The sequence below is a fragment of the Ambystoma mexicanum genome, chromosome 9 (genome assembly GCF_040938575.1).
Source record: "Ambystoma mexicanum isolate Mex_15411 chromosome 9, UKY_AmexF1_1, whole genome shotgun sequence".
Lineage (NCBI taxonomy): Eukaryota > Metazoa > Chordata > Amphibia > Caudata > Ambystomatidae > Ambystoma > Ambystoma mexicanum.
In genome coordinates this window covers 1,062,424,124-1,062,438,217 of record NC_090931.1, presented here as the reverse complement: position 1 = coordinate 1,062,438,217, position 14,094 = coordinate 1,062,424,124, and the positions used below count along the sequence as shown (strand labels likewise).

At 43.3% G+C, this 14,094-nt stretch overlaps 1 protein-coding gene across 2 annotated transcripts in view; it reads right to left on the bottom strand.

Moving 5' to 3' along the window:
- PLA2R1 (phospholipase A2 receptor 1) overlaps nt 1-14,094 on the bottom strand; it is a 1,951,179-nt gene that overhangs the window by 477,371 nt on the left and 1,459,714 nt on the right. For both annotated transcript variants that reach the window (XM_069616352.1, XM_069616351.1), the window contains one exon: nt 4,185-4,327. In XM_069616352.1, the coding sequence (XP_069472453.1) occupies nt 4,185-4,327 (143 nt within the window). The remainder of the gene's footprint in view (nt 1-4,184; nt 4,328-14,094) is intronic.

Below are 14,094 nucleotides of genomic sequence, written 5' to 3'. Positions count from 1 at the left end.
TATGGCTATGACTACGGGAATGCTCAATATGACCCGCTCGCTCCAGAGGACTTGTCAACCTCATCATGAAAGACACGAAAGCTGGTGAAGCACCATGGATAACAGTGGACATTTGCGGAAAACTGCTTTGTTTCCTCATTGACTCAGGAGCAACCGTGAATATAATGGGTGAAAGAGAGTTCCTACAGATCCAAGACAAACCGAAGCTAACACAGGCGACATCCAAGATCTTCCAATGGGGCGCCGATATCCCATTGCACTCTGTAGGGTCCTTCAGACATCGCCTCATCCATCATAGCTGTGCCACAACATCAACCGTCCACTTGATTAGAAGCCTGACAAAAGGGAGGTTCCTCCTGTGCAACAAAACAGCCTCAGATCTGGGACAGGAAAATGACACCATCCTCTCCATGGCTCCCACACCCGAACCAGGGAATCGCATCTGCTCCATGCAAGTCAATGCATCAACTCCCTCCACCATTACGAAGGAGACAATCCTGCATGAATTCCGACTCCTATGCACAGGGCTTGGGAAAATGAAAGGCCCACCAGTCAAACTACACATTGACATGTCTGTTCGTCCTGTTCCCCAACACCCACGCAGAGTTGGTTTGCATCTCCAGTCAGCTGTGTTGAATGAACTCAACCAACTACTAAAGAACAACATCATTGAGCCGGCCACGGACCCAACCCCCTGGGTCTCACCTCTTGTCATAGTCCCAAAGAAGGGTGGTCGCTTATGACTCTGTGTAAATATGAGAATCGCCAACACTGCGATTCAGAGAGAGAGACATCCTGGCCCAAAAATAGCAGACATGATCGTACAGCTCAACAAAGCTGTCGTCTTCTCTAAGCTTGACCTAAACCAGTGCTACCATCAAATGGTGCCCCACCCTGAATCCAGGGTCATCACCACCTTTGCCACGCACAATGGACTTTTTCACTACAAATGCCTGAACTTTGGCATATCGTCGGCGGCAGAGATCTTTCATGAGGCGATACGACAAATCATCCGACCAATTAAAGGAACACTTAACTACAGCGATGACATCCTCGTATTTATAAAATCTAAGAACGAACATGAAATCGCTCTAAGAGCAACATGCCAGGCCATCCAAAAGGCAGGCCTTACGCTTAACATAGAAAAGTGCAGATTTGGCAAATCTAAACTCAAATTATTCGGACATATATTTTCAGCGGAAGGTATGACCCCGGAACCCGATAAAGTTTCGACCATCTTCAATCTGTAAGAACCCTGCCAAGCTGCAGACATTCGATCATTTTTGGGCATGGCAGGCTACTGCGCCAGATACATTCCCCATTTTGCCACCATCACTGATCCACTGCGATGACTACTGCAGAAGGACGTCCCGTTTACATGGTCTAAGGAATGCCAAGCAGCCTTCGACTCCATCAAGCAAGCACTAGCAGAAGCCAGGAGCCTCGCTTACTTTGACCCGGAATGGCATACAGAGATTGTGGTAAAACGCCAGCCCATTGGGACTGGGAGCCATTTTAGCCCAAACCAGCGGCTCAGATGCCCATCCGAGACACATTGTAGCCTATGCCAGTAGGGCACTGGCCTCTCTGGAATCCGCATACTCTCAGGCTGAAAAAGAAAGCCTTGCACCGGTATGGGCATGTGAATACTTCCATGATTTCATCTTTGGGAAGAGGTTCACCCTCATCACAGACCACCAGGCTCTCCTGTCGCTTTTTGGAAACCCCAGGACAAAAGCCCCCAAGGATAGAGCGATGGGGCATCAGGCTTCAATAATACGACTTCCAAATCATTCATCGGCCAGGCAGTGAAAACAATCCAGCAGACTACCTGTCTAGGCACCCAGTGGGCAAGCCTGCTTCAAGACAAGGAGACACTGAATACATTAACTATGTTACATCCAACACCCTACCACCGGCAAACTTCCTAGAGACAGTAGCGCTAGCCTGGGCAGCAGACCCGTCAATGGCTCTGGCCATCAGCCTAACTGAAAACAACAAATGGAAGGACTTCCGTCGTGCAATACTCCGTCATCCAGGAGTATGCAGAGATGAACTCAAAAGGTTAGCGAAGATCCACACAGAATTGGCCGTATAAGACAAATCCATCCTCCTGTGAGGTTGCAGACTAGTCATCCCAGCGACACTGCGCTCTGAAGTCATCAAGACAGCCCATGAATGTCATTGAGGTTCCCTTTCCTGGACGCTATGGTGGACCGGTGGGTGAAAAACTGTGTACCTTGCCAATGCACAGCCAGAGTTGAACCCCCAGTCCCACTTCAGCCAACCCAAATTCCAGACCATCCATGGGAAAGAGTCGCTGTCGACTTCTACAGAATGCTTGAATCAGGTGGCTATCTACTCTTCTTCATAGATGAGCACTCCATATTCCCCATCGTCAAGAAAGCAAAATCCACAGCGTTAGCTCAGGTAGCCGCCATATTTGATGAGGTCATCAGTGAATGGGTGATTCCTGAAGTCATCAAATCGGACAATGGTCCACACTTCTGTGGCCACGAATTTGGAATATTCGCAAAACACATGGGATTCAAACATCAAAAAATAACACCACGATGGCCCCAGGCCAATGGCTTGGCAGAAAGATTCATGGCATCCATCAAAAAGGTCCTACAAAGAGCACGCGTGGAAGGCATCAACCCACACCAGGCACTATGCCGAATGCTAAGAGACTATTGCAATACGCCTCACGAGGCCACAAACAAAACACCAGCAGAGCTGATGATGAGGTACCAAGTCCGCACAAGGATAGTCAGCAACTCAGGAAACCGGCCCTTAGCAGACCCAGAAGTTCTAAAGAGAGATGCTGAGAGAAAGGAGAAGACAAGATTGGCGATGGATGAGCGCAGAGGAGCTCGCTCGAAGGAGTTCCAGATAGGGGATGAGTATGGGTCCAACACTCCATGCAGAGAAAAACTGACCCCCAGTTTGCACCAGCACCCCTCCAGGTCACGGCAGTAAAAGAGACAATGGTCACTGCCTCCAACGCTGAGAAAGAAGCAACGAGAAATAGCTTGCAGTTTAAACATGTCAGCAGAAGAGAAGAGGGAGGATCACTGACTCTTGAGCCGGAGCCTGAGGACCCCGAGTCAAGAGACGACACGCGAATTCCTCCAGAGCCACCAAGTCAGCAGCCAGAGGAATCGTGTGACACACCAGATGGACACATGATACCAGAGACTGCCCGCCGACCACAAAGGAATATCAGGAGGCCTCACGACTACTTGAAGAATGTTAACAGCGCGTAAGGACATTTGTACGGGGGTGTTGTCATGGCCCTCTGTTTCTTTAAGACGGAGACAAGGCTTGTGAGGAAGTCACGTGACTCGTGACGAAGAGGGGAGGAGTTTGGGGAGAAATTAGTTACGTTTAGTCAGTGAATAAAGCTGACGTGCCGTGTTCCATTAAGCTGGTGTGCGGTCCATTTATTTGCAAGGCCAATCTGGCCTAACAGTCCTTGAAGGAGTAACAGGTGCTCAGTTCTACTTTTTGATATAGGTGCGGTGAGCTGGCATGTAGCAATTCATCACAACCAATTTCATTTTAGACAGCAAGGACATCTTCGAGCAATGCTGCTAGTGGTAGGGACGCTATTCTGCTCTGATTTGGTTCGGTATAAAGGCATAAACACATGTAAACATGCGAGTTTCATTCGCAATGTGCCTTGCTCTGCTCTGCTCACTGATTAGAATACAGGCTTCTCATCCTCACTGGATAGGGGAATATCAGTGTTTAGCAATCTTCATGCAGAGGTACAAAGAGAGGATGTCCTAAGAGAAGATATCTGGGCCCAGATCATTAAAAAAGCACCCTTGCTCCAAATGGTTGCTGCAGTTACTCATGCTGCTTGCGGATCTGCATTAGGGCCGGGGCTCATTACATAGCTCTCTGCCATGCCAGTCACTTTCTGGCATCCCCATATTATCTCTGGATCCTCATCATGGGTTGCAGGGCACGGATCATGCTAGGAATCTGCACACACAAAAAAGACTAGTTGAAAAATGTCCAAGCTGGCCTCTGTCCTGTGCTCACATTTACTTGACCCATGGTTTTTACAATTTGCAGGACAGAAGGTAAACAACTTTAACATCGACAGATCAAACTTGCATCTCTGTCTGCAAGCCGCTGTATTGGGAAACCAAACACGAATGTGAAAATCACTTGACCTTTTTTCCAAAGTAGAGCCATCCTTTGGGACATTCTCCTTGCTGAGGCTCAGCCCGCGGAATCTCTTTTTCTATCTTGTATGTTTCTGTACTTTTGCAAATACCAGGAAGGAGAGCAGCACAGTCCTCGTCGCCCCAGAGCCCTGTTAAAGACACATGATCGAGTTATACTGCAGACATATATGAAAGGCAAGGAAAACAAGATAACATGTTGACCCCCCTCCCAGACCACTTAAGAGTATGGTACCTCTTATTTTAAGACTCCGCTTAATTATGGGTTTGGGGGCCGCATAAAATATTTGCGGCATGATGTCACTGATCATAATGATCCTATACTGTAACTTTAATGTACTTAACGCTGTAAATACCCCATCTCTTAATTAGGTGGTATTTTAGAAATAAGAGGAATTTAAAATACCAGATATTTTGCTGTAACCATCACACTCACCATGAAGGCCTTTGAGCCATTCCTAGTCTTAATACTGTTTCTGTAGAGATGTCCTGCAAATCAATGTGGAGTTCATAGTGCAAAATATATAGACAGAATATTTTGTTTATCCTCGGTATGCAGCAGGTAACCACAGCTTCATGCATTTTAATGTCTTAATGCCATTTGGCTGAATATGACTTCATTACATTGTATTTCTTTCACTGCAGGAGGACCTCTAAAAATTCAGCAAGGAAGCAACCCCATACGTTCTAAGGGTGTGTATTGTTGGCCATTTACATACATATGCATAATAGCCTTGCGCTTAAAAGCAGTCCTATTCAGGCAAGCCTTTCCTAGCTAAAGACAACGCCGAGAACCGGGCCTTACATTAAGCACTTCCTAACTAGCATCTACATTGAGCATAACCTGACCTTTTCACAGTTGACCCTTCCTTCCCACTACCAGCTTTCTCTCTTCACTCCTCAATGGTTACCTCTTGCCTCCCACTTGGAAATAACTCATAGTTTGCATGTAGAGAGGTTCAAATCACAAAAAGATAAATGGATGAAGCACGCTAAAGGATTCTATCCAAAATGCTAGTCACGCTGGTAGTTTTCATTATAACCTGTTGGCTGAAAAGAATGAAAATATTTAGCCATAGCATTTATTTTATTGGTGATTGGTTGAATTAATGTGCACCAAATTTAAACTTCCCCTTTTAACAGCAGTTTAACAAAGCAACACCAAATGAGCATATGGGCTCGGAAGAAATCCTATTCTTTATGAAACCCTTTGTCAAGTATCCTCCTTGTTACAGCAGACATGCTCTCTGCTCTGCCCAACACATGACTGTCAATGCCTAGGGACCAGTTAAGGAAACTGAAACAGGTACAACAATGGTAGACCACATGGGCCTCATCACGACTTCGGCGGTAACCCTTAAATCCGGCGCTAGCGCTATTACCGCCGGATTTAAGGGTCCGCCAAAGCAGGACTTCGGGGGATTTCTCCCCAGCTCCGAGCTGGGGGGAAACCCGCCGAAAATTCGCGCTATTACCACCGGGGGGAAATCCGCCAGCGCTATTAGCGCGAAATTTCCCCATTGAGCCCAATGGGGAATGGGGCATTCCCGAATGGGCTCAATGGGGAATGGGGATTGACGTTACCTCCGAACTCGTGATCCGGCGCTATTAGCGCCGGGGAGTTCGGCGGTAGGGCTAATACCGCCCGCGCTAATAGCGTTACCGTTACCGCCCAAGTCGTGATGAGGCCCATAGTCTTAAACTGCCCACACCACTTGGTCTTCAGCATTAGCCATGCAGCTCTGCTGATATTCTCTGTGCATGCAGTGTTTTTCATTTTTATTACTCAATACCGATGCGATACTAGACAACATTGAACAAAGAAACCTTCAGCACATTAGATGCCATATCAACCCATGTCACAGGGTCACTCTTTTTCAAGAATCCCCCCTGAAGTGCCTTCACATAAAAATTCCATATTTCAAGATTACAATTCTGAATTTTGATAATTCCTTCCACAGTTGTAATTTTTTATAACGTGAAGCAATGCAGTTCCTCCAATTCTGGGTAATTATAGCTCTCACTCATACAGGTAATGAACATCAACACTTTAATTTAATGGCGTCCCTATTATCTTTGCTCCAATATTTAAGCCAGCATTTCTAACACTTTAACTGCAACAACCTTATACATTTGCCACAATATATTAGCAAGCATTGATACATTCTTAGTCAATTCAATTGTTTGCCCAACCATTAAATGCACTTCCTTTTCCACCTGGTTGCACAGCCTACTTATCTACTTGCATAGCTAAAACATATTCCTCAATGAACGCTTTATGCCTGCTCGTACCTTGGGCAGGCCTGGCTAATGGTTTCCTTCAACCTAGCCAGTCGTGCTGGGGTCAAGTAAACAGGAACACTTGGTGGAATAATACATTCTAAAATAATCTGATCCCGGGTCTTGAAATTATTCTCAAACCCTCATAATTCCGCCAAAACATTTAGCATTCTAGATCCTCTACCCATTTAGCAAGCATTCCCTAGGTAATGGCCCCGATTAATGATCTAAAACAGCATGCACAATTTTGCAGTTACACCCCTAAGGACATCTCCTTTCTACAGACTACCATGTATTTTATTGACATCGGGTTGTGCCTCACATAACTCTGTACTTGATTAAACCTTATTGTCCATGATCAGAATCTTATCAAGCAATACCCCACTCAACTGTGACGTCCATATAATTAATTTCAACATTGATAAGTAAACATTGTAATATCACACTGTGTTCAGTAAGATTAAGAGGCAGCCCAAAACATTGCATTCCCTTCATAATGAATCTAACAGTTGCTCTGCTCACTCTTGATCTACCATCTGCCCATACAAATGATGTTGTTTTAGGATTCAAATGTGTAAAAAGGCTGGTATATATTTCCACCGAGATACTTTGAAATAAAAATATTAATTGCAGCAATACTGGCATCTTCAGTCCTTAGCTCTCTTCAATAGGGAAGATAAGAAACTCCTCAATTTCTGTAAATGTGTCACACTTCTAATCATTAATGGCTAATTGTTCAAGTCACATATCTTACTCGTAAATTTAGGGCAATTGCCAGGATAGCTGTTTATTTATTACTGAAAAGTTCTACTGAAAAGTTGGTAAAATTCCCTTTGGGGCATTAACCAATACAATCTCACTCATACATTAATCATGTAAATAACTATTGAAATCTGCAAAGTCTTCCATGCAGGAAAACATTGACGCTGTCAGTGTACAGTATAATCCTAGCAATATCCTTTTTGCTAACTCCATTCTACAATCATTCATGCTTCCTAATCTTAATTTCTAAGTATTTAATGTATAAATAGAATAGGAGAGTGGTTCGAGAATAGGCCAACTGTGTTGTGCTGGGTACTTCATTTTATAACAACTTGCCAAGCAAACACTGTACCCCTACAGATTGGACAAACCAAGTCATTCAACACGTTCAGGAATTCCAATCTTCTCAACACTTCCCAGATACATTCCTACCTAATAATGTCAAAAATCTTTTCAACATCCGAGATATTTTTCTTTGTGGTATAATCCCAGGATTTGGTCATATACTGTGTATTTGATGAGATCACTCTTCCAAGAAGATGGACACTTTGGTCCCCTTTAACTGAAACCAGTATACTCTTTGGCAATCCCTCTGCTGACACTTATAATATCTTTATAATTAGACTAAGCAGCACAATGGGAATGATAAATGATATGGTCTAATATCCTTCCAAATTTTCTGAAAGTTAGTTATTAAATCCTTACTGAAGCTTACTGTTACCTTTAATTCTGGTAGACTATAATCAGTCAGCTTCTTAATTTTACGTATTAACAATGTGTCAAATTTCCTGTATAAATCAAGGGTGAATTCATCCTCCTGAGGAGATTTAGCATTTCTTAACCCTGCAATAGCGTCTTTATTTTGTCTTTCCAATGTTTCAGCCCATAGTGTTATCTAATCTAGAGATGCTATTTGAGAAATGTCTACCTTATCCAGGATAGTAAATTCGTAGTCATTCTGGGTGGGCCCACTTCTGTGTTCAGAGTGTGGCACAACCAAACAAAGCGTGGCCAATCTACTCTGGCGCATAATATATAAACTCCTACTGCCTGCATATTGTTCCCCTTCCATTTCAATAGATGGTATTCAATTTCAAGCATGGTCTCCTTTCACCTTCCATGCAAGTCATCACCCAATCGTTTCCCTTAATCATAGTTTTTTATGTTGAAAGTAGGTTTTAAAGCTTACTGATTCTATTTACTGTGACAAAGTCTCCTGCCTGACTCTGGGCACATCTAGTGAGGTAATCATGTAATCATGGGGGCTGGGTGTCTTCCTGAACTACTGGATGAGAGGATGGGAAGGTGAGGATACCGTAGTCACCCTCACTTAGTCCAATATTAAGCAGGGAACAATCACACACAACCATGATACTTACCAAACAAAAGGGGGTCCTTCGCTATGGGCCTCGCTTTTCCCCCAGACAGTTGCTTTTACTTGGGACAGCCAATCACAGCTCAGTCCCAGAAACAGTTGCAGACCCTCACTGGGAGCTCAGCTCCAGGGGAAGGTAAACATAATTATATAAGCTCCAAGCAAGGGGTGTGGCTTTTTGGAGAATCAGCTAAAGAGAGGAGATGGTAGGATGTGGTTGGAGAAGGCAGGAATTTAGAGGTGGATAGAGAAAGCTGACATCTGTAGGCAGTTGGAGAATGCAGGAGTCATCAGGAAGGAAGATGGAGGTGAGAGGAGGAGGTACATCAGGATGAGGTTGGGAATCATCTGGAGGTGGTCAGGAAAAGGTATTAGCAGAAGGTTAGAAATAAATAGGGAGGAAACTCCATAACATCTAGAGGAGGTGGGTCATTTGGAAAAGGGTGTTGAAAGTATCTGGAGGAAATTGGAGAAAGACATTTCGATAATGCATAAGATAAATCTGGAGTAAGTAGGGAAACATATGGCTGTACCTGGTAATAAAATCAGAAAAAGTTTCATGTGGTCCATTTTCTCCCAAGGCAGGGGGTAAAGGCGAGGCCCTGATCAGAAGGGGCCAAGACCATGGTGGCAGAACATATGAGCTTTTGTGCAGTGGCAAGTAGTAGCATGACAAAGACAGGTGTAGTGAGGTGGTTCAGATGTTGGCGCGAGGACCATGGGAATGGGTAGTGGAATGGAACCTTGAGGGGGCCACATTACAACAAAGAAGGATGTAGGTACCTTTTAGGTACCTCTTGAAACACAGAACTGACAAACCAAGTACAGCAAAATATCAAAGAGGTCATTGAAAGGTGTGGGAACCCCTTAAAACAAGGGATGGGGAATCTAGAAACAGAGAGGTGCTGAGGAGGTCAACACACACAGTATATGGGAACAAGGTAGACCCAGGACTGAGAAACTAGAACCAGAGAGACATTACAAGATTTTTAAAGGGTGTGGGAACCCCTTAAACCTGATACTGGGAAACCCAGGGATGGGAAAGTCTGGGGAAACTCATAGCAGGTGGGTGGGAACCCCAAGTTAAGCCACTGGAAGAAGCATTGGCATTAGGGTCATCAAGGATGCAGAACCTCTTTAGGCCTGCATCTTGTTCTTGTTATTTAGTTAGTTATCCTAAGAGTCAGGAAGACTCTCTCAGTTCCTATTTTAGCCTGTAATTCCCCAGTCCATTTATGTATACATCCTATGTTTTCTCACAAAATCAAGATTTCTTGTTTAAAAGTTACATTTCCATCATGCCCTTTTCTTCTTGCTCTCTGTCATGTTTGTGACACTACAAATATCAATTTTAAATGTCAGCTGCAATTTGTTCATGCTCTCCAATCCCTAAAGAACCCTCATATCTGATTTGCACTAGTTCCGTTAATTGAGTCGTTTAGCCTTAAATTGCAGATTATGATACAACAGAACTCATAGCAAGTACTTTAAAGTTTCCCAACTGTTATCATATTTATTGGAAGGTTTTCATCCCACAAACTTGAACAAAGCACGCTGCTTCAAATTGTGTAGATAAATATTACAAGGGAGGCGGGATAGAGTTCTAAACTAATCACAAGGTAAATTCATATTTTAAATGTCTAGGTAAGAGTATTAAAGAAAAACACCCTTATGTCATTGCAGCAAACTTCAAAGGTAAGGTGTAAATGGGAACATAAAATAATGGAGTGCATTACAGCCACAGTAAAATGTTACAGGGACAGTCTCTGGCGGGGACAAAGGTCAGCCCTGATACTACTGCATAGTCTCAGAGTGCCCACTCCGTCCCCCTTCCCCCCGGATAGTTGGTTCAAATGCTTCGCTAAAGCAGTTTGTGGTTAAAATCCCGACTGATTGTGAATTCTCTGAGGAGGACTTAATTGTAAACCCAATGGGTATAAAGAAGGCGCTCTGCTGAAGGGATTGGTATTGAAGGTATGCAGGGGCTGGTGTTGGCGAAATCTCTCTCTACTTACAATAAACCAAGAGGTTTCCTCCCGGGTGATCTGAGGCAGTTCCCAAAACCCAAACTATAGACAGGACTTTTTAAGATTTGGTCTAAACCGAATTCACACAAGTGGTCCATATCTGTCATCTCTGTGAGGAGGTTGGAAAGCAGTTGCTAAGGCACATAATGACTAGAAGTAGAGGAACATGGGAGTTGCGAGTTAGGCATTTGAGGCAATTGTGGAAAGAGTGGAAAGCCTATCCTCTGAAATGTTCTGGGATAAGTTAATAGCAGGCCAAGAAACTCGTCTAACTCTGTAGGTTGTAAAAAGTGTTAAACGCATTGGGTTTTATAAAACCATAGCGGTTTTATTTCTTCTTTTTTGCTATTGAAATACAATTACAAACAAGTTGTATAGTTTCAATTTCCACGACAGGAAATTATAGTTGTGCTTTGTCATTTTATTGTTGTGTACATTATCATAGTTGGCGTATTTCCTATTGTGATTTTACTGTATGTTTTCTTTCCTTTTTTTACTGTGAAAAGTTGATTATTCGCTAGAACACAATAAAAAAGAAAATGCTTCACCAATTAGCCACATTTTCGGGCACCTTAAAATCTCATGAAGACTGACTCTCCTTGAATTTAGGAGTGGATATTAAGTGTCTAGTTGCAAATCTGAGAGCATTAGTTATATGGTTTTAACATGATTTATTAAAGTTAATTCTGAATATCTTGCTATATCTCAGAATCAAACAAAGAATATAAACAATAAACAAATGATAACAACAGTCCCATTCACCTTACCCCAGCTAGGTTCTCCAGCAAGGTAACCCCTTTGAAACACTAATTAGTTACTAAGAATAATAAATATTAAAATGCAAGGAGTCCAAGGGCTCTTAATCTGGCCAGGCACATACAAAGTCTTAATTTTGCATCTTAATGACTTCTAGGAGTGGATCTATATAGCAAGGAAGTCTAGTAGTGAATAATGTAAAGTCCTCCTTATCCGATGGGACTTTGAGACCACAGTGAAGGAGCTGGGATTTCCTGCAAGAAACGAGAACGACACCCTAAGGCTCACTTGCCAGCAAGACTAAAACAGGGCTATATTTGGGTCATACAATTAGCTGAACTCTTAGGATCTACACTCCTAATCCATACCACTACCAGAAAATGCCCCAGCATGTACAGCACCATAGGTATTACATAATCAAAGATCCCTTCACAAGTAAAGCACCTTAGCTATGCCATGGTAGACCAGTGGCCATAACCCCAGCATGTAAAACACCAAAGTCAAGCCAACAACCACAAACACTCCAGAAAATAAATGACATTAAGTATGCTAGTATCCACAACTGCCCTCCAGCATCTAAAACACCATAGCCCTCCCAGAATTTGACCAGCAAGTAAAGCACCATGGCCATGCCAATCTCTTCAATATACATCCCGGAAAGATGCACAAACCTGTAAATGAAATGCAAACACTGAAATTAGTGAGATATGGAATCTCCTTTCAGAAAGCAACATAGCTCCCTCAATGAGATGCTCAAGCCCACTCAACAAGATGCACATATTTTAATCAATGAGATGAACAGGTTCCATTCACTGATTTGCATAAGAGTGATGCACAATTCACTCACATACACACACCCCTCTTGGAAACATGCATACGACCCTAGGTGTACAAGCTGTTGGGGTGGTCAGGAAAGGTCCCCATGATAAAGAGGGGTTCATGTTGCGTGTGCAATATTTGTGAGTGGGGTGCGGTGAAATCGGCATAATGTTGCAATTTCATATGTATCCAGGGTAGTTAAATATGAATGGGATATGTTACTTTAGTGTTACTTTTTGTTTAAGTTGATAAATATTAGATTTGCATGCTCATAGAAAGATACAATGCTAAAACCACCTAATGAAATATAAATGTGATTCAAACATGGTGTGCTATGAAGGGCCTAGAAACTGAGTGACAGGTAGTTTTATAATGCGCATGGGAGGAAGGGAGGCCTGCCCTGAAGAACCCACTGTAAGGGAGAGATATTTATTAAACATGCATGAACACTGAGGAACATACAAAGGGAATGTTTAATTCTGTATGTAGTGAGCTTTTATGAATTAATTTAGACACTGGCTGTGAAAAGCTAGTTCTACAGGATTGAGGGCTGGGGAAGGAACAGTGATTAACCAAGCAAACGGTCAGCCGTTGAACAGGACACTATGTTTATGGCTTGGTAGTCCGGCAAGTGGCAGATGTACTCTCTTTAAATGCATTGAAGTTCTGTGGAGGGGGCCAGCCATTTGTTTTGAACAGCAATAGATATGGGGTGAAATAACACCTGGGGCTAAAGTGATCGATACATAGAAGTTTCAATTGTACTCTCAGATGCGCTGTGCATGTTGAAATGGAAGTCACTTAGATTAGAATGTCCGGGATGCCAGTAAAAGTTGGGGTGGATGAGATGGTTATCGCTAGTTCAAAAGGAACTTTTTTCTGGTTTCCTCATGTTTTTGAAGTATTTGTGCAATTACATTTAAGATTAAGAGCTCTCAGACCAGCTGGGACTTGCAATAAATTATGTTTGTAGTTGAATGTTTAGTTGTGTGATGATGTCATGACCTACTATGGTCAAATCCAAAAAGGAGGTCACACGAGTTGAAAATGGTAGTTAAGGAAATGGAGGAATTGGAGAAAGATGGGATTTCGTTGTATATGTCTTGACCAATCATCTATGGGGGTGGATTGTAATAACAAATATGGGAGTGTTTTAACAGTTGCAAAAATGTATATAATGTGTCAACTTATGGGGTTCAGTGAGACCTGGGTTAGTTTGACTCTGCAGCGTTATCTTGCTCCTCCCGGGACGATTATGCAATAAACTTGCTTTATGTACAAATGGGCACTTGCTTCTTAAGTGGTGGGCCTGCTTTGGCTAAGGTGATTAGAGGCCCATCTGCACATTTGGAGTCCCTGGGTGGGCCCCACGCTTTCCAAGACATTGGGGGTCTCTTGTCTGCACAACTTGGTTGCAGCACCTCTCTGCGGGGACCAGCCTTTCATGGTGCACAGTGAATAAGAGAGGTTGGCAGGCACCTATTGGTTAAATGCCCATCTGTACCCCAGAGGCGTGGTACTGTTGTCCAGCTGTGAAGGACAACTTAATGGAGCACCACATCAGAGTGGTTCGGGTTCAAGTGAGTGCATTTTTGGGGGGTAAAGCAAGAGGGGAAATAGGGGTAAAAGAGGGTTGTTTCTTTAATTTACTGGGTTTTGTAAGAGTAGACCTGGAGTGTGTGGGGAGGTTACGGGGATTGAAAGAGTGAATGCTTTGAAGGAGTGAGTAAACTGTTTTACATTGTAAGTCCTTTGTATATATTTTTACCTAGTTTTTTATTTTAGAGGTGTGAGGTGGTATCCTACACTGCACGTCCAGTGTGGGGTTTGTCTTGATACCCTTCAGTTGCTTGTCTGGTTGGCTGGAGCCCACACCTAG